Consider the following 24633-nt stretch of genomic DNA (forward strand, 5'->3'; position numbering starts at 1 on the left):
GAAACCCCCCCAGCACCCTGACCCCTGCACAGCACCCATTGAACCCCCCCAGCACCCTGACCCCTGCACAGCCCCCATTGAACCCCCCAGCACCCTGACCCCATCCCCATCCCACCAGCCCTCGCACCAGGCCGCGGTGTGGGTGCTCCAGCCCTGGGTGCTGGGTGCTACCAGGTCCCTCTGCTCTCGCTTCCCCTTCCCAGCCCTGGGCCGTTTGTGGGTGCGGGGCCGGTTTGGGGGTGACCGGACACGTGCGGGTCCCTGCGGCACCCGATCCCGGTGCTGGGAGCACCCATGGGTGCGTGGCCAGGCGGGGGTGCCCGGGGGCAGGGAGGGCCCGAAGGTGACGTCCTGGCATGGTCACGGGACCGGAGCAGGATCCGGCCCGGCCGGTACTGGGGGATGCCTGGGGTGAGGAGAAGGAGCCACCAGTGCTGGGGGGGGTTCAGTGGGTGCTGTGCAGGGGTCAGGGTGCTGGGAGTTCAGTGGGTGCTGTGCAGGGGTCAGGGTGCTGGGGGGGGTTCAATGGGTGCTGTGCAGGGGTCAGAGTGCCTGGGGGTCACTGGCTGCTGTGCAGGGGTCAGGGTGCTTGGGGGGGGTTCAATGGGTGCTGTGCAGGAGTCATGGTGCTGGGGGGGGGTCAATGGGTGAAGTGCAGGGGGGTCAGGGTGCTGGGAGTTCAGTGGGTGCTGTGCAGGGGTCAGGGTGCTGGGGGGGGTGTGCAGTGTAATGGGGGTCCCCCCATGATCCCATTCCAGTCTCTGATCCCTGCTGTCCCTTTAGGTCTCCGGTGACGTGAGGCATCCTCCATGGGGACAGCGGCTGCTTGGGGACAGCTGCGTCACCCTCTTTGGGTGCTGCCATGGGGGTGCTGTGGGTGAGCCCCATGGTGCTGGGGATGTGGGGCAGGGCACCTGGGGGGTGCCTATGGGGTGCCCTTTGGTCAGGGTGGCCCTGGATACCAGCTCCATGGGTGCTTATGGGTTCCCCGTGGTTCATGGTGGTGCTGGGGCCCACAGGAGACCCCCCAGGACCACTGTCCATGGAGGGGAGGTCCCAGCCCAGGCCTTGGCCCCATTGCCGGCCCCACGGAGGCGGGGCCCAGCCCTGCCCATCGCTGGCCATGGGGCCTGGCCACCAGCCCCACAGCATTTAGGGGCATCCCTCTGAGCATCAGCAGCACCTCCAGCTCCTCTGGCCACCGCTCAGCCCCACAGGTGAGCCCTTTGGGGTCCCACGGCGGCTGTGGGGCACCCCTCTGGGTGGGTTCCCTTGAGGGAAGGTGGGTTCATTGGGGCACGGAGAGGGGCAGCTATGGGGCTGCAGCTCTGCCCCACAGCACCTGGCGCGCTGGCGGACCCAAGCGGGCTGTGGAAGTCCCAGTGCTGGCCCCCACTGAGATCCTTGAGGGGGCTCCGTGTGGGTCCTTGAGGTCCCCATGGGGTGACCCCACAGCAGCAGCAGGTGGTGGTGGCGATCCCGGGAATGCCAGGCATGTCCCGCCGGGATGAGTCAGGCCGGGACAGCCCCAAGCAGCACAGCTTCACCCTCCAGAGGTGCCACAGGCAGCCCTGGGACACGGGTGACTCCTGCTGGGATCCGGCACTTCCAGCTCCGGCATTCCGGCACTTCCATCCCAGCAGCTCCTTCCGAGGCCTTGGCATGCAGCAAGCCCTTGAGCTCCCCGGGCAGCAGCCAGGGAAGTGCATCCCTGTGGGCAGCGATCCCGGGAATGCCGCCGGCTGCTGTGGAGGCGGTGGGAGCAGCAGCGGGAGCGTGGGGAAGGGGCCCGTGATGTGCACTGCTGGATGGTGAGAGCGAGGGGCTGGGGGGGGGGGGAGAAGGGAGACACAGGGTGATGGGGGGGGTCCCCATGGTGCTAATGAAGGGGGGAGAGGTTTTGGGGTCCAGGGGCTGCCGCATCCCAGCAGCTCCCGGGGCTGGGAATGCTCCTGAGGAGGATGAGGGTGGTGATGGGAAGGGGAGCATGGATGGTGATGGGAGAGCCTGAGGCTGGGATGAATGGGAGTGGGAGGGGTCTGGGTGCTCTGCCCTCACCCCGGGGTGCTGTTTGGTGCTGGGTTGGGGTGATGAGGAGCTGGGTGCTGATGAAGGGTGCTGGGGGACAGGTTTGGGGTCCATGGACCAAGGGATGAGAGAAGGGAACGCTGGGATCAGTGCCATGGAGGGGGCACAGGGGGGACTCCCTGCCCCATCCCTGGGGTCTGTGGGGCTCCCGTTTGGGGCGCTGTGGGGGGACGACACATGGGGCTGCGATGGGCTCGGGGTCCCTCTGACAGCCCCGTGCGTGCAGCGGGAACCCCTATGCGGGGCTGGTGGCCCTGCTGCGGGCAGCCTGGCTCTCGGGGAAGACGCGGCCCATGGAGTACCGGGTGGCGCAGCTGGAGGCCCTGGGCCGCTTCCTGGAGGACAAGAAGCAGGAGATCCTGGAGGCCACAGCCCTGGACGTGGGCAAGGTGAGGGGAAGGGGGGAGCCGGGTGCTGGGCGCACCTTTGGGACCGTTCATAGCCCTTCCTCTGGGTCTCGCGTGTGTGTGGGGCTCTGTGGGCATCCTCCCTGGGGTCCTGCGTCCCCCTTGCTGTGCTTCAGGGCTGCCGTGGGGCACCCATAGGTGCTGCCTCGGCACAGAGCTCTCTGGATATAGGGACCGTGTTCCCATCCCTGGAGCATTCAACCAAGGCCCCATTGGCCGATGCAAGGGGGGGACCCCGGGGATCACCGAGCTTTGCCCCACACGTGGAGTCAGGGGTGGCTTCAGGTGCCCTCCGCAGCGGTGATGTCTTGGGGTGCCCCTCAGCGGCACGGTGGCACCCGGGATTACCGGCGGTGTTGTGCAACGTGCTGGGGTTGCACATTCCTGCCGGGGACTGGTTCCACTGGGATGTGCATCCGGGTCCCTCCTGGATGCGGCCCTGCGTGTTGCAGCGCGCTGCCACGGCAGCAGCATCCCCACCGTGGCTCTGCCTTGTGCTTTGAGCTCGTCTCCTCTCCATGTGGGTGCTTCAGGGCCCTTTTCCCCTCCCGGAGGTGTGCTGCTTCCCTCCTGGACCACCGGGAGATGCTCTCAGAGGGGTAACTGCCCTTATCACGCCGTGGGATCACTCAGCCCTAAAGGCCTTGCATCCAGGGGTGTATCCGAGCCGGCTTTCAACATCCTGCCCTCTCCCAGCCTTTGTAATTGCCTTGTTTGTGTGAGGGGAGGCCCTTCTCCTTCAGCATCAGATGGGCAGCAGAGCTCCAAGTGCGTCCTTTGCCTCTCCTAATTGCCTGTAATTAGTTCCTGTTGTCCACTCACGCGTTTGTTATGCAGTTGGACCTTCATAGTTAGATGGACAATTCACCTGCTCTTGCGTATCTGAGGTGGGTGCCTCACCTGCTCCCCACTGATCTTGGAAGGCACTTGGATGAGCTCAGCTGGAATATCCCATCTCCTAACCTTGATGTCTCCTTGGAACCCTTAATCTGCAGCGGCAGTTTCCTCATCCTTGCAGTGATGCAACTCCCAAAGACGGGGCTGAGAGCATCCCCGGTGCTTCACCGGCCACCTCCTGGCCTTGCTGAGCCCTCCCGTGCAGCTCAGCCTCCTGGCAGTGACACATCCAGTGGCACTGGGCACCTGAAGGTCTCTCCTGCGGGGGCTTTGGTGGTGGAACATCAGAAGTTGCTGCCTCCGAGCCCCCCAACCCCAAAGTGGTGATGGAGGAAGGCTCCCACCCTTTGGGTGGGTTGGAGGAGTCCGAAGGATGTTGGGATGTGCTTTGCAGCGCAGGAGCTTTGCTCTTCCTGCTCTCCAGGCCTTTGGAAGGGCTTTCCTGGGCCTGCTCACTATCTTCTTGTGTCTTCCCACTGCTCCTGCAAGGACATCCTGAGCTGTGCTTCGTGCTTACAGCAGCGGAGAGGACCCACCGTGGGCAGGATGGGCCTTGGAAGCCGCTGTGGTCCCGGCTCTGGTGTCCCAGCACCGTTCCCCATCACTGGCCATGTGGGCGTTGTGTCCGTTGCCCATTGGGATGGCTTATGTTGGGTTCAATTCCCAAACGGAGGCCTCTCGCCCCACCTGCCTTTCCTGTGTCACTGCAGGAGCACCAGGAGCTGTGGGGGTTTCTGTCTCTTCTGGGGGTCAGGACATGGGCCCAGCAGTGGGAGCATGGTCCCATCCGCTGTCTGCAGCATGGAGACACCAGCACCGGCTTGTCTGGAGCTCCTGGGGCCATTGCTTGGTCCCCCCTTGGCTCAGGGCTCCTGCCCCATCAAGCGGGTCACAGATGGGGTCTCAGGAGAAGGATAAATGTTGTGGAGATGTTAAAGGGGCTGCAGGAAACCTGTAGGGCCAGGCCAAGGGGAATGGCTTTAACCCGCCAGAGGGAGATCAAGACGAGTGGAAGGTGTCCCTGCCCATGGCAGGGGGGTGGGACTGGCTGGGCTTTAAGGTCCCTTCCAGCACAAACCTTCTCTGGTTGTGCTTAATAGCTTCTACTTAATGTCTTCTGCTCCTCTTCATGGGCAGAAGAGGGGGAGATGCGTCCTGTGGAAGGGGCGATGACAGGGTCGGTGTTGGGGTGATGTCTGTCCTGATGATCCATGATGATGTCTGTCCTGATGATCCATGATGATGTCTGTCCTGATGATCCATGATGATGTCTGTCCTGATGATCCATGATGATGTCTGTCCCCAGCCATCCTTCGAGGCTTATCTCATTGAGATCCTCCTGTGCAAGAACGAGCTCAACAACACCCTGAACAACCTGTGCCACTGGATGAAGGACGAGCACGTGGGCAAGAACCTGGTGAGGCAGGAGCTCTGCGTTGGGAAGGGAAGAGGGGGACACTCATGGGGCAGAGCAGCTCAGGGAGGGGACAGCCCTGAGGTCATGGTCTCATTGCAGATGACACAGCTGGACTCTGCCTTCATCCGCAAGGACCCCTATGGCGTGGTGCTCATCATTGGGCCTTGGAACTACCCCATCCACCTCATCCTGGGGCCTCTCATTGGGGCCATCGCTGCTGGTGAGCTGAGCATCCAGGCTGGGGGGCCCCAAGGGCTGGTTGGCCCCCGGTCACTGCGATGATGTCCTCTCCATCTCCTCCCAGGTAACTGTGTTGTCATCAAGCCCTCCGAGAAGGCCAAGAACACTGGGAGGCTCCTTGCTGAATCGCTGGGCTGCTACCTGGACAGTGTGAGGAGCAATTCCTGCCCTTATCCCCATCCCTGCCCCACGGCCATGGTGTTCCCAACCCTGCCTTGCCCTCACCAGCGCTGCTCTGAGGTGCTGCTGTACCTCCTTCCTCTGGTGTCCACGTGCCTGGGATGCTGTTGGTGGGGATGGGGACACAGCAGACATGGGTGATGCTGACCGTGGGGGACCCTTCCTCTTGCACTGCAGGACTGCTTTGCCGTGGTGACCGCTGGTGCTCAGGAGACCAGCAGGCTGCTGGAGAACAAGTTTGACTACATCTTCTTCACTGGTATGTCCAGAGCAGAGCCTGCTGTGGGGTTGCTGCAATGCGGGAAGAGGGATACCCCACTGTTCCTTACGCCTGCGCTTGCCTGCCCTCTAAGAAGTCAGAGCTCATTGTGCTGGAGATGTGGTCTCAGGATGTGTTGGAGGCTCCAGGATGTTGTAATGGGGGGGAGCACAGGAGCCTGTAGGGCCAGGCCAAGGGGAATGGCTTTAACCCGCCCGAGGGGAGAATGAGATGAGCTCTTAGGCAGAAGCTCTTCCCTGGGAGGGTGCTGAGGCGCTGGCACAGGGTGCCCAGAGAAGCTGTGGCTGCCCCATCCCTGGCAGTGCTCAAGGCCAGGTTGGACACAGGGGCTTGGAGCGAGCTGCTCCAGTGGAAGGGGTTGGGGTTTGAGCTGGAGGAGCTTTAAGCTCCCTTCCATCCCAACGCATTCCATGGCTCTACGCTTGTATCTGAGGGTTGGTGGGACCTGGCTCCCCAGCGCACTCCCTCCCAGAGCCGGCCTGTACCTGGTGTGTTCCCAGCCCTGACTCCGCTCTTCCCTTGCCCGCAGGCAGCCCCTCCGTGGGGAGGGTGGTGATGGCAGCCGCTGCCCAGCACCTCACCCCGGTGACGCTGGAGCTGGGGGGCAAGAACCCCTGTTACGTGTCGGAGCCGTGCGACGTGCGCAGCGTGGCCCGGCGGGTGGCCTGGGGCCGCTTCTTCAACGCGGGGCAGACCTGCGTGGCCCCCGACTACGTGCTCTGCACCCTGGAGCTGCAGGAGAAGCTGCTGCCCGCCCTGCGCGAGGCCATCACCGAGTTCTATGGCTCCAACCCTCGGGAATCGCCCGACTTCGGGCGCATCGTGGACGAGAAGGAATTCCAGCGGCTGCGGGCGCTGCTGCGCAGCGGGAGGGTGGCCATCGGCGGGCAGGCGGAGGAGGAGGACCTGTACATCGGTGAGGACGTGGGGCTGGGCGATGCTGGGAGCCCCTGTGCTGGGGCACCGGGTGATGTGGTGCCGTAACCCTTCTCCACAGCTCCCACGGTGCTGGCGGACGTGCTGCCCTCGGATCCCATCATGCAGGAGGAGATCTTCGGGCCCGTCCTGCCCATCGTCGTCGTGGCCAGCATGGATGAAGCCATTGACTTCATCAACGAGAGGCCGCGGCCGTTGGCCGTCTACGCCTTCTCCAGTGATTGCAAGGTGTGTGGAGGGCATGGAACAGGAAAGGGGGGGGTGAGGAAGTAGGGCGTTAGGGCTTGTGCCCACCTCACTGAAGCCCCAGGGCATGCTCTGAGGGGGCTTTTGAGCCCTGCTCTGAGCACATGAGACTGGTGGATGAGGTGGGTGATGATCAGGTGAGACCCCCACTCTGGAGCGCTGTGTTCAGCTCTGGGGCAGCAGCACAAGAAGGATGTGGAGCTGTTGGAGAGGGGCCAGAGGTATCCATGGGGATGCTGCGAGGGCTGGAGCAGCTCTGCTCTGGAGCCAGGCTGAGAGAGCTGGGCTGGGGCAGCCTGGAGAAGAGAAGGCTCCTGAAGGGGAGACCTGAGAGCAGCTCCAGTGCCTGAAGGGGCTGCAGGGAACCTGGAGAGGGGCTTGGGACAAGGGCCTGTAGGGACAGGCCAAGGGGAATGGCTTGAACCTGCCCGAGGGGAGACTGAGATGAGCTCTTAGGCAGAAGCTCTTCTCTGGGAGGGTGCTGAGGTGCTGGCACAGGGTGCCCAGAGAAGCTGTGGCTGCCCCATCCCTGGCAGTGCTCAAGGCCAGGTTGGACACAGGGGCTTGGAGCAAGCTGCTCCAGTGGAAGGGGTTGGGGCTGGAGCCGGAGGAGCTTTAAGGTCCAAGCGTTGCCGGTGGAACCAAGGTGTGAGACCCACGTCCGCCTCCTCTGCCCCCCTCCCAGGTGGTGGCCCAGGTCCTGGAGCGCACGAGCAGCGGTGGCTTCTGTGGCAATGACACCCTGACACACATGACACTGACCTCGCTGCCCTTCGGTGGCATCGGTAGGTGCAAACCCCAACCCTGCCTGTCCCTGGCCACCGGGAGCCTGAACAGCGCTAGTGAGGAAGGGTCCTGGTGGCCCCAGAGCTCCGTGGTGTGCAGGAAACCCCTTCTGCACCTCTAGGAGTTCAGCAGCAGCCCTTGGCTTCACTGCACAAGGGCTGAGCTCTCTGGCTTTGCACTGTGAGCTTCTCCTCTCCATGTTTGCTGTCCCAGCCACCACATTCCCTGTGTGTGTGCAGATGTTCCGTATAAAAGGTTGGGAATATCTCTACCCCTTTGTTGTTTCCCTGCTATTTCTGAGCAGTGTGGGGCACTGTGGGTGAGTTTTGTGCCAGGGTTGGGCTCCTGCCTTGCTCAAGTGAGAGGGAAGCGTTGCTCCTTTTGGTCTAGCCTCACTATGGAGCACATCAGCTCGTTGTGCTCTTGGATAGGTGGCGGCTAAGTGGATGGCTCTTCCTCCTCCAGCCATCCTGGTGCTGGATTGGGGCCCTCAGCATCCCTCAGGAGCAGACTTGTGCCTTCATTCTGCCTTTTAGGACGAAACAGTGCGGGCAAAACTCTTGTAACCATCTGGAGAACCTTCTTATGGTGCCTTGGGGATGGGCAAGACAAAGAGTTTGTGGTCTCCAGGGGCAACAACAGTTGTATTCTCAGGTGAAACGTGAGGTCTGCTCTGCCCTGGGCCCTGCCTGGTGCATTATCCCCGGAAAACAGGAATCCTCTCCCAAAACTTTCCCAACCTCCTGGTCTCCAGAGTGTCCTCACCTCAGTCTGCTGCTGCCTGTGCTCAGCAGCTTGCATCAGACATAATGGGACACCACAAAGGCCAGCCACAATTAATTCCTCACCTGCCTGTGGCTCAGGAACAATCCTTGGTGGTTCCCGTTCCAGAACTTATCTTTATGGAAGTGATTCAGCCAAACTACCTGGGATGAGGAGGTGAAGCCATTCCATAGCAGGGCCTGAGCTCATCACCCGGCTGAGATGGCATTTGTCAAAGCTTCCACACCACAGCAGTCATTGGGCTTTTAACCACCCTGTGCAGCCTCAGGATGAAACCAGCCCCGGCAACTGGGAGAACTGGTGGTGATAACGGGGGCTCCCAGTTGGAAGTACTCTGGGAAGAAGCTGAGCTTCATAGGGGCCACACTGGTAGCTCCTCACCATGGGTAGAGAGAGGAGATTGAGAGCAGCCCAAGGAGAAGGACTTGGGGGTGTTGGTTGATGAGAAAATGAACATGAGCCGGCTTCAGTGTGCGCTCACAGCCCAGAAACCAACCGTGTCCTGGGCTGCATCCAAAGCAGCGTGACCAGCAGGTCCAAGGAGGTGATCCTGCCCCTCTGCTCTGCTCTCGTGAGACCTCACCTGGAGCATTGTGTGCAGTTCTGGGGTCCTCAACATAAAAAGGACATGGAACTGTTGGAACAAGTCCAGAGGAGGCCACGAGGATGCTCAGGGACTGGAGCAGCTCCTGTATGGAGACAGGCTGAGGAAGTTGGGGCTGTTCAGCCTGGAGAAGAGAAGGCTGCGGGGAGACCTCAGAGCAGCTTCCAGTGTCTGAAGGGGGCCTATAGGGATGCTGGGGAGGGACTCTTCATTAGGGACTGCAGTGACAGGACAAGGGGTAACGGGTTCAAACTGAAACAGGGGAAGTTTAGATTGGATCTAAGGAGGAAATTCTTTCCTGTGAGGGTGCTGAGGCACTGGAATGGGTTGCCCAGGGAGGTTGTGAATGCTCCATCCCTGGCAGTGTTCAAGGCCAGGTTGGACAGAGCCTTGGGTGCCATGGTTTAGTGTGAGGTGTGCCTGCCCATGGCAGGGGGTTGGAACTGGATGATCTTAAGGTCCTTCCCAACCCAACCCGTTCCTTGATTCTATGATTGAGGAGCTGTAGAGCTGGAAAAGGCCAAGGGAAAGGCGAGGTCTCCATCGCCACATCCCCGCTTCCAGGAGCAAAGCTTTCCCTGCGTCGCGCTTGGAGCAGGCAGGAGCAGAGCCCCGGGGCAGGTCTGGACCTGTGCTCTGTGTTCCAGGCTGCAGCGGGCTGGGCAAGTACCACGGCAAGTTCACCTTCGACACCTTCAGCCACCAGCGCGGGTGCCTGCACCGCAACATGGGCCTGGAGGCCCTCAACGCCCTGCGCTACCCCCCCTACAGCCAGCAGAAGCTGGGCTTCCTCACGGCCGCCTTCGAGGTGAAGCGCAAGGGCACCTGCACCCTGCTCTGAGGCTGCTCTGCACCCTCCTGCGGTCAGGATGGGGACGCCTCGCGGCGCCGCCGGTGTCCTCCTCTCCTCCCTTTCCACCTCCTTGGCCTTGGGCAGCGGGATGGACGCCTCGTCCTGCACCCGGCGGGCCTCCACGGTGGACTCTGCTCTGCATCCTCGGCGTGGACACGTGATGGAGGGGCCAAAAGGTCTTCTTTTGAGCCCAAACGTCCCTTCCCAGGAAGGAAATGGTCCCCAGGAGGATGAGGACCAGCAGTTCACCCCATCCCCTCTTGGACGGGCCTCTCCTGGATGGACCTCTCGGGAGGATGAGGACCAGCAGTTCACCCCATCCCCTCTTGGACGGGCCTCTCCTGGATGGACCTCTCGGGAGGATGAGGACCAGCAGTTCACCCCATCCCCTCTTGGACGGGCCTCTCCTGGATCAACCTCTCTCTGCCTTCTCTCAGGGCTGGCTGCTGCTTTCCTGCTCTGTGTAACCTTGCCTGTAGTAAAGGCAAGTCTTTACCTTGCCTGTAGTAAAGACTTTGCATTGAGCTCTGCTGCCTGGCCTCCCCTTGCTTCATCACCCAGCTTTGGGGCAGGAATCCATCAGCTGAGCCCCAGAGATGGGTGCTCAGAGCCCCAGTGTCCCCATCCATCACACAGACACCCGCAGGCACAGCATCGCACCCTGCTGAGCTCCATCAGCCCCTGTGCTGGGCACTGGGGAGGCTGCACCTCGAATCCTGTGCTCAGCTCCGGGCCCCTCACTGCAAGAGAGACCTTGAGGTGCTGGAGCGGGGCCAGAGAAGGGAACGGAGCTGGAGCAGGGCCTGGAGCCCAAGTGTGATGGGGAAGGGCTGAGGGAGCTGGGGGGTTCAGTGTGGAGAAGAGAAGGCTCAGGGGGACCTCATGGCTCCCTACAAGTGCCTGAGAGGAGGATGGAGCCAGGAGGGGCTGGGCTCTGCTCCCAAGGAACAAGGGATGGGACAAGAGGAAACGGCCTCGAGCTGCCCCAGGGCAGGTTTAGATGGAGCTGAGGAACAATTCCTGCCCCAGAGGGTGCTCAGGCATTGGAACAGGCTGCCCAGGGCAGGGCTGCAGGCACCGGCCCTGGGGGTGCTTAGAGGATGTGTGGATGTGGCTCTTGGGGCCATGGGTCAGTGGTGGCCTTGGCAGCGCTGGGCAGTGGTTGGACTGGATGATCCTAAAGCTCTTTCCCAACGTGGCTGACTCCATGGCTCCACGACCATCCCATACCCACTGTGGTTGCTGCTGTCGGGGTGCTCCAGGGATGGATCTGGGGGCACGGTTTGCATGCCAAGTGCTTGGGGCTGGAGCGGAGCCAGCGCTGAGGTGCGGTGGGGCAGAGGAGGAAGCGGGCAGCCTCTCTCGGCAGGCTGTACCAGCCCCCAAGGCAGCAGCCAGCCTGCCCCACACCTCAGCAGGGTCCTGGCACCCCTCCTCCGGGCAGAGCACCCCGTTAGTTACCTGCGGTGGGGAGCTTGTGCTTTCCATCCCTTGGAATCCTTCGCTGTGAAGCTCCAGCCCCGTCCTGCTCCCTTGGGATCATGGAAACCAGGAGCATCTTCCCAGAGCCTGGCACCCAGCAGCTCCCGGGCAGTGGCACTGGGAATGCTCCTGAGGATGAGGATGGTGGTGATGGGAAGGGGAGCATCGATGGCAATGGCGTGAGGTAAGAGAATGAGGCTGGCATGGAGGGGAGGCTGACGGTGCTTGGTGCTCTGCCATCACCCCAGGGTGCTGTTTGGTGCTGCTGTGGGGTGATGCGGAGCTGGGTGCTGATGAAGGGTGCTGGGGGACAGGTTTGGGGTCCGGGGGCTGCCCCATCCCAGCAGCTCCCGGGGCTGGGAATGCTCCTAGGGAGGATGAGGGTGGTGATGGGAAGGGGAGCATGGATGGTGATGGGAGAGCGTGAGGCTGGGATGAATGGGAGTGGGAGGGGTCTGGGTGCTCTGCCCTCACCCCGGGGTGCTGTTTGGTGCTGCTGTGGGGTGATGCGGAGCTGGGTGCTGATGAAGGGTGCTGGGGGACAGGTTTGGGGTCCAGGGGCCGCCCCATCCCAGCAGCTCCCGGGGCTGGGAATGCTCCTGAGGAGGATGAGGGTGATGATGGGAAGGGGAGCATGGATGATGATGGGAGAGCGTGAGGCTGGGATGAATGGGAGTGGGAGGGGTCTGGGTGCTCTGCCCTCACCCCGGGGTGCTGTTTGGTGCTGGGTTGGGGTGATGAGGAGCTGGGTGCTGATGAAGGGTGCTGGGGGACAGGTTTGGGGTCCATGGACCAAGGGATGAGAGAAGGGAACGCTGGGATCAATGCCATGGCGGGGGCACAGGAGGGACTCCCTGCCCCATCCCTGGGGTCTGTGGGGCTCCCGTTTGGGGCGCTGTGGGGGGACGACACATGGGGCTGCGATGGGCTCGGGGTCCCTCTGACAGCCCCGTGCGTGCAGCGGGAACCCCTATGCGGGGCTGGTGGCCCTGCTGCGGGCAGCCTGGCTCTCGGGGAAGACGCGGCCCATGGAGTACCGGGTGGCGCAGCTGGAGGCCCTGGGCCGCTTCCTGGAGGACAAGAAGCAGGAGATCCTGGAGGCCACGGCCCTGGACGTGGGCAAGGTGAGGGGAAGGGGGGAGCCGGGAATGGGGGACCAGAGGCTGGAGGTGCCGCGGGGCTGCGGGCGGGCAGGGGGTGGGATGGGGCTTGGAGCATCCTGCTCCGGTGGAAGGTGTCCGGGCGCACGCAGGGGTTGGAGCTGGAGGAGCTTTAAGCTCCCTTCATGCCCAAGCCCCTGTGGGTCTGGCGGGAGCATCCCCCTGCCTGTGCTCCTCCACCCCGTTCCTTCCTGGGCACCACTGGATGACCCCTGCAGGCTCCCGGGCCGCTGGGCTCTGCTTCCTCTTCTTTGCACCCTGCCGTGAGCTCCCGGGCGCCTCCGCTCTGCTTCCCCTTGGAAAGCCCCGTGTGGGCTCTGCCTTGGCTTGGTTGGCATCGCCTGCCCCATCCACCTGCAGTGGTGATGGATGTCAGCAGTGGTGATGGATGTCAGCAGTGGTGATGGATGTCACTGCAGTGCTGATGGATGTCAGCAGTGGTGATGGATGTCACTGCAGTGGTGATGGATGTCACCGCAGGTGATGGATGTCACCGCAGGTGATGGATGTCAGCAGTGGTGATGGATGTCAGCAGTGGTGATGGATGTCACCAGTGGTGATGGATGTCAGTGCAGTGGTGATGGATGTCAGCAGTGGTGATGGATGTCAGCAGTGGTGATGGATGTCAGCAATGGTGATGGATGTCAGTGCAGTGGTGATGGATGTCAGTGCAGTGGTGATGGATGTCAGCAGTGGTGATGGATGTCAGCAGTGGTGATGAATGTCAGCAGTGCTGATGGATGTCAGTGCAGTGGTGATGGATGTCAGCAGTGGTGATGGATGTCACTGCAGTGGTGATGGATGTCAGCAGTGGTGATGGATGTCAGCAGTGGTGATGGATGTCAGCAGTGGTGATGGATGTCAGCAGTGGTGATGGATGTCAGCAATGGTGATGGATGTCAGTGCAGTGGTGATGGATGTCAGTGCAGTGGTGATGGATGTCAGCAGTGGTGATGGATGTCAGCAGTGGTGATGGATGTCACTGCAGGGGTGATGGATGTCAGCAGTGGTGATGGATGTCAGCAGTGGTGATGGATTTCACTGCAGGGGTGATGGATATCAGCAATGGTGATGGATGTCAGCAGTGCTGATGGATGTCAGCAGTGGTGATGGATGTCAGCAGTGGTGATGGATGTCACTGCAGGGGTGATGGATGTCAGCAGTGCTGATGGATGTCACTGCAGTGGTGATGGATGTCACCAGTGGTGATGGATGTCAGCAGTGGTGATGGATGTCAGCAGTGGTGATGGATGTCACTGCAGGGGTGATGGATGTCAGCAGTGGTGATGGATGTCACTGCAGTGGTGATGGATGTCACTGCAGTGCTGATGGATGTCACCAGTGGTGATGGATGTCACTGCAGTGGTGATGGATGTCAGCAGTGGTGATGGATATCAGCAGTGGTGATGGATGTCAGCAGTGGTGATGGATGTCACTGCAGTGCTGATGGATGTCAGCAGTGGTGATGGATGTCACTGCAGTGGTGATGGATGTCAGCAGTGGTGATGGATGTCAGCAGTGGTGATGGATGTCAGTGCAGTGGTGATGGATGTCAGCAATGCTGATGGATGTCACTGCAGTGGTGATGGATGTCACCAGTGGTGATGGATGTCAGCAGTGGTGATGGATGTCAGCAGTGGTGATGGATGTCAGTGCAGTGGTGATGGATGTCAGCAATGCTGATGGATGTCAGCAGTGGTGATGGATGTCAGCAGTGGTGATGGATGTCAGTGCAGTGGTGATGGATGTCAGCAATGCTGATGGATGTCAGCAGTGGTGATGGATGTCAGCAGTGGTGATGGATGTCAGCAGTGCTGATGGATGTCAGTGCAGTGGTGATGGATGTCAGCAGTGGTGATGGATGTCACCAGTGGTGATGGATGTCAGTGCAGTGGTGATGGATGTCAGCAGTGGTGATGGATGTCAGCAGTGGTGATGGATGTCAGCAGTGGTGATGAATGTCAGCAGTGCTGATGGATGTCAGTGCAGTGGTGATGGATGTCAGCAGTGGTGATGGATGTCACTGCAGTGGTGATGGATGTCAGCAGTGGTGATGGATGTCAGTGCAGTGGTGATGGATGTCAGCAGTGGTGATGGATGTCAGCAGTGGTGATGGATGTCAGCAGTGGTGATGGATGTCAGTGCAGTGGTGATGGATGTCACCAGTGGTGATGGATGTCAGCAGTGGTGATGGATGTCAGCAGTGGTGATGGATGTCAGCAGTGGTGATGGATGTCAGTGCAGTGGTGATGGATGTCACCAGTGGTGATGGATGTCAGCAGTGGTGATGGATGTCAGCAGTGGTGATGGATGTCAGCAGTGGTGATGGATGCCCTTCACATCAGCCGCAGTGCTTCCCCCTCGGCCCCAGGTTCCCTTTTCCTTGGAAGATTCACCACCGTGCTGTTCCCCTCCTGCTGCCTCCCCCCCGGAGGAGCCGCCCCGCTTCTTCCACCTCCCTCCTCCTGATGCTGAGCCATGGTCCTGCTCTGCTCCCCAGCTCCTCCTTCCTGCAGGCTCCCCCTCCACAAGGCAGGGGTTGGAGCTGGGTGAGCTTTGAGGCCCCTTCCACCCCAAACCAGTCCACGATTCCATGAGCATCCCTTGCGCAGGCGTCCTTTGCTTCCTGCGCTCCCTCCTGCAGCCTCGGCTGCGGGTCTTCTCCGGGCTTCCTCAGCTCCCTCTGCCCAAACGCCTACGGAACAGGCCCCAAAAGCTGGCTATTCCCTTTGCCACCCCGTTTCCTCCCAAGTCGTGCCTCCTGGGTGGTGGGTATCCCTCGGGACCGGCTGGTTTGAGCCTTCAGGGGTGTATATAGGGATCATGTGTATATAGGGATCATGTGTATATAGGGATAAGGCGTATATACGGGTAAGGTGTATATGGGGATAAGGCGTATATAGGGAAAAGGTGTATGTAGGGATAAGGTATATATGGGGATAATGTGTATATAGGGATAAGGTATATATGGGGATACGGTGTATATAGGGAAAAAGTATATATGGGGGGGATAAGGGGGTAAGGTCTATATAAGGTCTATATAGGGATAAGGTCTATATAGGGTTAAGGTGTATATAGGGATAAGGTCTGTATATGGATAAGGTGTATATAGGGATAAGGACTATTTAGGGATAAGGTGTATATAGGGATAAGGTATATATATAGGGATAAGGTGTATATAGGGAAAAGGTATATATAGGGATAAGGTGTATATAGGGATAAGGTCTATATAGGGTTAAAGTGTATATGAGGATAAGGTCTATATAGGGATAAGGTACATATATAGGGATAAGGTGTATATAGGGATAAGGTCTATATAGGGTTAACGTGTATATGGGGATAAGGTCTATATAGGGATAAGGTCTATATAGGGATTAGGTATATATATAGGGATAAGGTGTATATAGGGAAAAAGTATATATAGGAGTAAGGTGTATATAAGGATAAGGTCTATATAGGGTTAATGTGTATATAGGGATAAGGTGTATATAGGGATAAGGTCTATATAGGGATAAGGTGTATATAGGGAAAAGGTATATATAGGGGTAAGGTGTATATAGGGATAAGGTCTATATAGGGTTAAAGTGTATATAGGGATAAGGTCTATATAGGGTTAAAGTGTTTATAGGGATAAAGTCTATATAGGGATAAGGTATATATATAGGGATAAGGTGTATATAGGGAAAAAGTATGTATAGGGATAAGGTGTTTATAGGGATAAGGTGTATATAGGGATAAGGTGTATATAGGGATAAAGTGTATATAGGAATAAGGTGTATATAGGGATAAGGTCTATATAGGGATAAGGTATATATATAGGGATAAGGTGTATGTAGGGAAAAATTATGTATAGGGATAAAGTGTATACAGGGATAAGGTGTATATGGGGATAAGGTGCATATAGGGATAAGGTGTATATATAGGGATAAGGTATGTATATAGGGATACGGTCTATATAGGGATAAGGTATGTATATAGGGATAAGGTATATATGGGGATAAGGTCTATATAGGGATAATGGCTCCTTGTCCTCAGCCCCCCTTCGAAGCCGAACTGGCCGAGATCCTCCTGTGCAAGAACGAGCTGCACGCGACCCTGAACAACCTGAGCCAGTGGATGAAGGACGAGCCCGTGGAGAGGAACCTGGTGAGAGCAGGGCGAGGATGGGGCCAGGACCCGCGCCCTGCGCAGAGCTGGGTGCGATGGGGCGCGGGGACAGGGGCCCGCAGCGAGGAGATGGGGCCCTCACGGGGTGGCTGTCCCCCAGGCCACGCGGCTGGACTCTGCCTTCATCCGCAAGGAGCCCTATGGCGTGGTGCTCATCATGGGGCCGTGGTGCTGCCCCGTCAGCTTCCTCCTGGGGCCTCTCATTGGGGCCGTCGCTGCTGGTGAGCTGAGCATCCAGGCTGGGGTCCCCAAGGGCTGGTTGGCACCAGGTCACTGCGATGATGTCCTCTCCATCTCCTCCCAGGTAACTGTGCTGTCCTCAAGCCCTCCGAGATGACCAAGAATGTTGAGAAACTCATGGTTGAGGTGCTGCCCGGTTACCTGGATAGAGTAAGGAGCAGTTCCTGCCCTTATCCCCATCCCTGCCCCACGGCCATGGTGTTCCCAACCCTGCCTTGCCCTCACCAGCGCTGCTCTGAGGTGCTGCTGTACCTCCTTCCTCTGGTGTCCACGTGCCTGGGATGCTGTTGGTGGGGATGGGGACACAGCAGACATGGGTGATGCTGACCGTGGGGGACCCTTCCTCTTGCACTGCAGGACTGCTTTGCCGTGGTGACCGCTGGTGCTCAGGAGACCAGCAGGCTGCTGGAGAACAAGTTTGACTACATCTTCTTCACTGGTATGTCCAGAGCAGAGCCTGCTGTGGGGTTGCTGCAACGTGGGATGGAGTTCCCACTGAACCCCTTGCTGGTCCTCACCTTTCCCATCCATCTGAGTTGCTGGGCAGCATTCCCTTACTGGTCCGCTGTGAAGATAGGGCTCATTGTGTTGGGGATGTGGTGTCAGGATGTCCGAGCATCTCATAGCCATAACTGGGGTTCGTAATGGTTGAACTGGGGGGATGCCACGGTGGGGATGGAGGTGAGGGCTCAGCATCCACCGAGGTGGGTGCAGGACATGAGTGGGGCTCGATACGGCCCTCCCGGCTCCTCATCGAATGGTTTGGGTTGGAAAGGACCTTGGGCTCATCCCTTCCCAAGGAAGTGAAGGCCATGGCTTGGGCTGTAGCACAGAACCACGGAACCCACCGGGCTGGAAAAGACCTTTGAGACCACCACGTCCAAGCTTACCCCAGCACTGCCAAGGCCACCCCTAACCCACGGCACTGAGGACACGGCTTGGGGACGCTGGGTTTGTGCCCATGCTGGGCTCCCACCTCAATCCCTGCCCGCAGGCAGCCCCTCCGTGGGGAGGGTGGTGATGGCAGCCGCTGCCCAGCACCTCACCCCGGTGACGCTGGAGCTGGGGGGCAAGAACCCCTGTTACGTGTCGGAGCCGTGCGACGTGCGCAGCGTGGCCCGGCGGGTGGCCTGGGGCCGCTTCTTCAACGCGGGGCAGACCTGCGTGGCCCCCGACTACGTGCTCTGCACCCTGGAGCTGCAGGAGAAGCTGCTGCCCGCCCTGCGCGAGGCCATCACCGAGTTCTATGGCTCCAACCCTCGGGAATCGCCCGACTTCGGGCGCATCGTGGACGAGAAGGAATTCCAGCGGCTGCGGGCGCTGCTGCGCAGCGGGAGGGTGGCCATCGGCGGGCAGGCGGAGGAGGAGGAGCGGTACATCGGTGAGGGCTCCGTCTGCACCCGTGTGCTTGGGTCCTGGGGAGGGTCCCGTCAGTGATGGACGGAGGGGACACTCCGGGAAGGCTCCCATGGGAGTCCTGGAGCTGGACGTGTCGGCCTTCCGCAGAGGAGCGATGGGGTTTGGGAGAGGAGCAAGGCGTCCCCTCCAACCTCTGCTGCCTTGGGGTGGTTCCTCCGCAGCTCCGACCGTCCTGGTGGACGTGCAGCCCTCGGATCCCGTCATGCAGGAGATCATCCTCGGCCCCGTCCTGCCCATCGTCGGCGTGGCCGGTGTGGATGAAGCCATTGACTTCATCAACAGCCGCGAGCGGCCGCTGGCCGTCTATGTCTTCTCCTCTGATGACAAGGTATGGCCCAGGGGCTGTGCTCGCCCCATGCGTGCAGGTCGGACCTGCTGCCCCTTGTCCAACCTGGTGGATTCTATGGTGTTAAAGCAGGCTCCTCCTGCAAAGCTTTGGTTCGGAGCAGCCAGGCCGGGTGGTGGGGAAGGGTTGGGGCTGGAAGCAGGCTCCGAGCCTCACCTCCACCTCCTCTGCTCCCCTCCCAGGTGGTGGCCCAGGTCCTGGAGCGCACGAGCAGCGGTGGCTTCTGCAGCAACGACACCCTCATGCACATGATCCTGACCTCGCTGCCCTTCGGTGGCATCGGTAGGTGCAAACCCCGTCCATCCCTGCTCGCTGCGGGCTGAGCCTCAGAGCATCCCTGGCACTGCTCAAGGCCAGGTTGGACACAGGGGCTTGGAGCAACCTGCTCCAGTGGAAGGGGTCCCTGCCCATGGCAGGGGTTGGAGCTGGACGGGCTTGAAGCTCCCTTCCAACCCAACCCATTCCATGATTCCACTTGGGCATCCATGTAGACCACCTCCATGGTCCTCTTCAAATCACTCCCTCGGGAAGCTCGGCCACGGCCAGCGCTCCCCACGATGCTGGTGTTAGAAAGCAGCTGGATGAAGACGTGGTGCCAGGCACAAGTCTCCATCACCGGCTGCCCCGAGAGGGGAGCTTAAGTATCATAGAATCCCAAAGTGGTTTGGGCTGGAAGGGACCTTAAAGCTCATCCCATCCCATTCCAACCCCGACCCCTTCCACCGGAGCAGCTTGCTCCAAGCCCCTGTGTCCAACCTGGCCTTGAACACTGCCAGGGATGGGGCAGCCACAGCTTCTCTGGGCACCCTGTGCCAGCGCCTCAGCACCCTCCCAGAGGGTCTTGTACCAGCTGGTGGTGAAGGGGACGGGATGAAGGATGCCCCCATCCAGCCGCCTGGAGCCCTGTGCTCTGTGTTCCAGGCTGCAGCGGGCTGGGCAAGTACCACGGCAAGTTCACCTTCGACACCTTCAGCCACCAGCGCGGGTGCCTGCACCGCAACATGGGCCTGGAGGCCCTCAACGCCCTGCGCTACCCCCCCTACAGCCAGCACAGGTTGGGCATCGTCTGCGCTGCCTCCGGGGTGAAGCACAAGGGCTCCTGCACCCTGCTCTGAGCATCCCCTATCCAGTCTCCTCCCTCCGTGCTGGGACTGGTGCCCATGGGCCATGAAAGGTGTTGCCTTCCATCCGGTGAGGCTTGTGTGCTCCCATCCCATCCCATCCCATCCCATTCCATCTCATCCCATCCCATCCCATCCCATCCCATTCCATCCTATCCTATTCCATTCCATCCCATTCCATTCAATCCCATTCCATCCTGTCCCATTCCACCCCATCCCATCCCATTCCATCTGATCCCATTAAAACTCATTCCATCCCATCTCATCCCATTCCATCCTATCCCATTCCATCCTATCCCATCCCACTCCATCAGCCTATGGGATGGAGATGGGGGTCAGGAAGAGGGAAGAACTGGGAGGGTGCACTGGGAGCTGGCGGGGTTGCAGGAGGGACTGGAGGGGTCCCACAGGTCCCCGTTTCCATCACTGCCGGCCGTGGCAGAGGGGCAGGAGGGCTCTGGGTGATGCCCTTTGCCAGTTCACCCTTTGGGAAGGTCCACAGCAACGTTCTGCTCCCAAAGCCTGGAGCTGGGCTCATCCCAATCCCCTTTGCCCCCTGTCTCGCATGGATTGGGCAGGTTCAAGCCATTCCCCTTGGCCTGTGCCTACAGGCCCTTGTCCCAAGCCCCTCTCCAGGTTTCCTGCAGCCCCTTTAGGCACTGGAAGACCGGACCTAAAGGGGTTTCTTTATCCCTACATCCCAGAGGGATGCTCCTGTCCCATCCCATCCTTTCCACGGCACCAGCAGAGCCATGGGGCTGCCCCTGTGAGCCCGATATTGATTCCTGGCGTGGTTTTGACCATGTTGGGCTCATGCTGCCCTGGGGCAGCACCTCTATGGGGAGCATCACGGTGCCAGCATGCCCAGCAGAGCACAAGAACCCCTGTGACGGGCAGAATATGGCCCGGGTGCTGCTGGAGATGCAATGGGATAACCCCAGCATCTGGGAGGGGAGGGATCTTCAGGCGCATCCTCAGTGTCCACCACCTCCATCTGCAGCCAGGAGCTGGGTCCTGTCCTCCTGCAGAGCTGGGCTGGCAGCAGCAGCAGCAGCATCCTCAGGTCCCATCCTGCAGGGAGGTTTAAGTCCGATCCAAGCACTCCCTTCCCAATGGTGGGATGGGAAGGAGAATGGGAAAACCAAGGGATGAGAGAACAGGTTAGTGAAGGAGCACGGTAAATAGAGGGATAAAAGGGAATGGGGAAACACAGCAAGGGATGCACAGCACCCGAGCAGCTCCCAGCCAATCCCCGGCCCCCATTTCTACCCTGGGCATGGCATGTATGGAGTATCCAGTATGGAATATCCCTTGGGATAGCTCAGGGCAGGTTCCTGTCTCTGCTCCCACCTCCCTGGCAGAGCAGGAGGGGCTGGAACTTCCTCGATCAGGGCTCAGTGCTGCTGAGCACCACCCAGTGACAAAGTCTGTTATCGGAGCGGTTCTGAGCCTGAAGCCAAAGCCCAGCCCTGCGCTGATACTGGGATCATGGAACCATGGCATGGGCTGGGATGGGATGAAGGCAGTGTTGGGATGGGGCAGCCACAGCTTCTCTGGGCACCCTGTGCCAGCGCCTCAGCACCCTCACAGTGACGAATTCCTGCCTTACATCCAATCTGATCCCCCCTGTTTCAGCCTGAACCCATCACCCCTTGTCCCATCACTCCCGTCCCTGATGCAGAGCCCTCTCCAGCATCCCTGTAGCCCCCTTCAGACACTGAAGCTGCTCTGAGCTCTCCACGCACCCCAATGGTCCCATCCTGGCTCCATCCAGGAGCTGCTCCAGCCCCCGAGCATCCTCGTGGCTCCCCTGCGCAGCACCTCCGGGTCCTTGCACTGGGGGCATCGGGACCCTGCCGGGGGCTCCACCGCCACCCTAGGGCCGGTCCCGGGGGTACCGGTGCCCCCGACCCCCCTCCAAGGGCTGCAGCGGGGCAGCGCTCGGTGCCCTCCCCCGGAGCTCCGGTCCCCGGTATCGAACCCGCGACCCCAGCACCCACCGCCACCGCCGCCTTAGGACCACTGTGTCATTTGTTGGGGGGTCCACGACCCATGGGTCCCTTTGGGGGGGTGTCAGGACCCCTGGGGGTGGGTGGTGGGGTACCCCAGTCCCTTATGGGGGGGCAGGACCCCTGGGTCCCTTGAGGGGAGGGTACTGGGAGCCCTGGGTGCTGGAGGGGGTGTGTGTGAATATCTTGGTTCCTTATGGGGGCCAAGAACCCCTGGGTGCCATGGGGAGGGTGGGAGGGGAACAAGCACTCTGGGTCTCGGGGGGGGGGGGATAAGCCTGGTTCTCTTATGGGGGGGCCGGGGGGAGGACCCGTGGGTCCCTTATGGGAACTGGGGTCGGGGTGGGGGGGTCACAGTCGGTGGTGAGCACCAGGCCAGGCCCCTCTGTGGCTGCAGGACCGGACATGGCTGCGCTGCGCTTGGTGTCCCGGGCTGCCCGCCCAGGTGAGGCCACACCGGGACCCCCATCACCCCCCCATCAACCCCCTTGTCCCCACCAACTGCCCTTGACCTTTGTCTCTTCCCCCCCCCCAGGCCCTACAGCCCCTCTGGGCTACCTGCGCCTGCTCGGGACCACCCCCCCTAGGAGCTGCTACAGTGAGTAAGGGACAGGCTGCCCCATCCCTGCCCCACTGCAGCCTCTCCGTGGGGTGGGCACAGCTCCCTTCTCCCCACAGAGTACGTCAACGTCCAGGAGCCGGCCATGGACATGCGCTCCATCACCGACCGCGCGGCACAGACCCTGCTCTGGACCGAGCTCATCCGAGGTGAGGCCTGGAGCTGCCTCGGCAGGGAACGGAACCCTCGGAGCCTCGGCACTGGGGAGCGGATCCGGAGGAGGCTCAGGGGCTGGAGCAGCTCCTGGATGGAGCCAGGCTGGGGGCACTGGAGGAGAGAAGGCTGCGTGGAGGCATTGACCCTATGGAAACCAAGCTTCTGTCTCCCCTTTGAGGGCAGCTGGGGATGGACGTTGTGTCTGCAGCACGTCTTCAGCTGCTCTCCTACAGCAGCATCGAGAGCTGGCCATAGCCAAGCTTCCCAAGGAAGTGCTCTGAAACGGAGCCTTGAGATGGTCCGGGTGGATGCCCAATGGAATCATAGTCATGGAATGGTTTGGGATGAAGGGACCTTGAAGCTCATTCAGTTCCAACCCCGACCCCTTCCACTGGAGCAGCTTGCTCCAAGCCCCTGTGTCCAACCTGGCCTTGAACACTGCCAGGGATGGGGCAGCCACAGCTTCTCTGGGCACCCTGTGCCAGCGCCTCAGCACCCTCCCAGGGAAGAGCTTCTGCCTAAGAGCTCAGCTCAGTCTCTCCTCTGACAGGTTAAAGCCTTCATGGGGGTTGTGGGGAACCTCCTTCTACAGCCAAACATGAAAGGAAAGTGCATGTCACACAGATTCCCACCAGAGATCAGCCAGATCCCCTACAGGCCCTTGTCCAAGCCCCTCTCCAGGTTTCCTGCAGCCCCTTCAGGCACTGGAGCTGCTCCAAGGTCTCTCCTTCAGGAGCCTTCTCTTCTCCAGGCTGACCAGATGATGCTTGAGTGATGTTTCCATGAAGCTCTATGCACCCCCCCCCACCATGGGCCACCAGCCCCCACCCCATGCATGCCATAACCCATCTCCTCCTCTCCCAGGCCTGTCCATGACTCTGAGTTACCTGTTCCGGGAGCCAGCCACCATCAACTACCCCTTTGAGAAGGGCCCCCTGAGCCCCCGCTTCCGGGGGGAGCACGCTCTGCGCCGCTACCCCTCCGGGGAGGAGAGGTGCATCGCCTGCAAGCTCTGCGAGGCCATCTGCCCGGCACAGGTCCAGCCTTCCTCCTCCTCCTCCTCCTCCCCGTGGGGCGCTGGGTCCCCCTTCAGGGGTGACACCGGGCCCCCCTCATCCACCACAGGCCATCACCATCGAGGCCGAGCCCCGCGCTGACGGCAGCCGCCGCACCACCCGCTACGACATTGACATGACCAAGTGCATCTACTGCGGGTTCTGCCAGGAGGCCTGTCCTGTGGATGCCATCGTGGAGGTGAGGACGGGGGTCTGGGGGTCGGGCTGGGGGGCATCAGAGCCAGCATCTCCTTGGATCAGCTCCAGTGCCTAAAGGGGCTGCAGGGAAGCTGGAGAGGGGCTTTGGGCAAGGGTCTATAGGGCCAGGCCAAGGGGAATGGCTTGAACCTGCCAGAGGGGAGACTGAGATGAGCTCTGAGGCAGAAGCTCTTCCCTGGGAGGGTGCTGAGGCGCTGGCACAGGGTGCCCAGAGAAGCTGTGGCTGCCCCATCCCTGGCAGTGCTCAAGGCACACGGGCTTGGAGCGAGCTGCTGCAGTGGAAGGGGTTGGGGTTGGAGCTGGAGGAGCTTTAAGCTCCCTTCATCCCATCCCATTCCGTGATCTCCCACCCTGGCAGGGTCCCAACTTCGAGTTCTCCACGGAGACCCACGAGGAGCTGCTCTACAACAAGGAGAAGCTGCTCAACAACGGCGACAAGTGGGAGGCCGAGATCGCTGCCAACATCCAGGCTGATTATCTGTACCGGTGACATCCGGGCCTCCCTGCTCCCCAATAAAGGGTCTGGGGGGGGATCTGCCACCCCCCCACCCCCAGCACTGGGGCCACCAGCCCCTTCCTAACCCAGAGCTCTGGTTTCCTCCATTCATTCCCAGTGCTGGAGCAGGGAATGGGGGGAACCTCTCGGCCACATAGAGGGGATCAGGACCTCCCAGGGGTCCTGGGCATCACTGCTGGAGCAGGGCCTGGAGCCCAAGTGTGATGGGGAAGGGCTGAGGGACCTGGGGGGGTTCAGTGTGGAGAAGAGAAGGCTCAGGGGGGACCTGATGGCTCCCTACAAGTGCCTGAGAGGAGGATGGAGCCAGGAGGGGCTGGGCTCTGCTCCCAAGGAACAAGGGATGGGACAAGAGGAAACGGCCTCAAGCTGCCCCAGGGCAGGTTTAGATGGAGCTGAGGAACAATTC

General features: G+C 60.5%; 3 protein-coding genes across 3 annotated transcripts; all 3 read left to right on the forward strand.

Moving 5' to 3' along the window:
- Positions 1–2293: 2293 nt before the first annotated feature.
- Positions 2294–9735, forward strand: ALDH3B1 (aldehyde dehydrogenase 3 family member B1). The gene is made up of 9 exons (XM_057396455.1): positions 2294–2477; positions 4699–4809; positions 4909–5029; positions 5114–5199; positions 5407–5488; positions 6039–6425; positions 6507–6673; positions 7377–7476; positions 9512–9735. The coding sequence occupies exons 1-9, from the start codon at positions 2382–2384 to the stop codon at positions 9703–9705; spliced, it is 1344 nt and encodes a 447-aa protein (XP_057252438.1). The 5' UTR covers positions 2294–2381; the 3' UTR covers positions 9706–9735.
- A 1523-nt stretch (positions 9736–11258) lies between these two features.
- Positions 11259–19648, forward strand: LOC130592247 (aldehyde dehydrogenase family 3 member B1-like). The gene is made up of 10 exons (XM_057396456.1): positions 11259–11383; positions 12161–12323; positions 16395–16505; positions 16627–16747; positions 16831–16916; positions 17124–17205; positions 17761–18147; positions 18347–18513; positions 18714–18813; positions 19453–19648. Exons 1-10 carry the CDS (start codon positions 11259–11261, stop codon positions 19644–19646), a joined length of 1536 nt encoding a protein of 511 aa, XP_057252439.1. The 3' UTR covers positions 19647–19648.
- A 2362-nt stretch (positions 19649–22010) lies between these two features.
- Positions 22011–24224, forward strand: NDUFS8 (NADH:ubiquinone oxidoreductase core subunit S8). The gene is made up of 6 exons (XM_057396446.1): positions 22011–22106; positions 22197–22259; positions 22340–22429; positions 23301–23473; positions 23562–23690; positions 24069–24224. Exons 1-6 carry the CDS (start codon positions 22067–22069, stop codon positions 24198–24200), a joined length of 627 nt encoding a protein of 208 aa, XP_057252429.1. The 5' UTR covers positions 22011–22066; the 3' UTR covers positions 24201–24224.
- The last annotated feature ends 409 nt before the right edge of the window (positions 24225–24633 follow it).

Source organism: Pezoporus wallicus, unplaced genomic scaffold (genome assembly GCF_028554395.1).
Source record: "Pezoporus wallicus isolate ANWC-B61680 ecotype Strahan unplaced genomic scaffold, APGP_CSIRO_Pwel_v1 contig_11778, whole genome shotgun sequence".
NCBI lineage: Eukaryota > Metazoa > Chordata > Aves > Psittaciformes > Psittacidae > Pezoporus > Pezoporus wallicus.

What these genes read in the sequence shown, in the direction of transcription:
- LOC130592247 (XM_057396456.1), top strand. Translation starts at nt 11,259, where the DNA reads ATGGAAACCAGGAGCATCTTCCCAGAGCCTGGCACCCAGCAGCTCCCG. An exon ending in AGCCCGTGGAGAGGAACCTG is followed by an intron (nt 16,506 to 16,626) that starts GTGAGAGCAGGG and finishes GCTGTCCCCCAG; the next exon opens with GCCACGCGGCTGGACTCTGC. An exon ending in TCTTCTCCTCTGATGACAAG is followed by an intron (nt 18,514 to 18,713) that starts GTATGGCCCAGG and finishes CTCCCCTCCCAG; the next exon opens with GTGGTGGCCCAGGTCCTGGA.
- NDUFS8 (XM_057396446.1), top strand. Translation starts at nt 22,067, where the DNA reads ATGGCTGCGCTGCGCTTGGTGTCCCGGGCTGCCCGCCCAG. An exon ending in GTCCCGGGCTGCCCGCCCAG is followed by an intron (nt 22,107 to 22,196) that starts GTGAGGCCACAC and finishes CCCCCCCCCCAG; the next exon opens with GCCCTACAGCCCCTCTGGGC. An exon ending in AGGCCATCTGCCCGGCACAG is followed by an intron (nt 23,474 to 23,561) that starts GTCCAGCCTTCC and finishes CATCCACCACAG; the next exon opens with GCCATCACCATCGAGGCCGA.
- ALDH3B1 (XM_057396455.1), top strand. Translation starts at nt 2,382, where the DNA reads ATGGAGTACCGGGTGGCGCAGCTGGAGGCCCTGGGCCGCTTCCTGGAG. An exon ending in AGCACGTGGGCAAGAACCTG is followed by an intron (nt 4,810 to 4,908) that starts GTGAGGCAGGAG and finishes GTCTCATTGCAG; the next exon opens with ATGACACAGCTGGACTCTGC. An exon ending in TGACTACATCTTCTTCACTG is followed by an intron (nt 5,489 to 6,038) that starts GTATGTCCAGAG and finishes CCTTGCCCGCAG; the next exon opens with GCAGCCCCTCCGTGGGGAGG.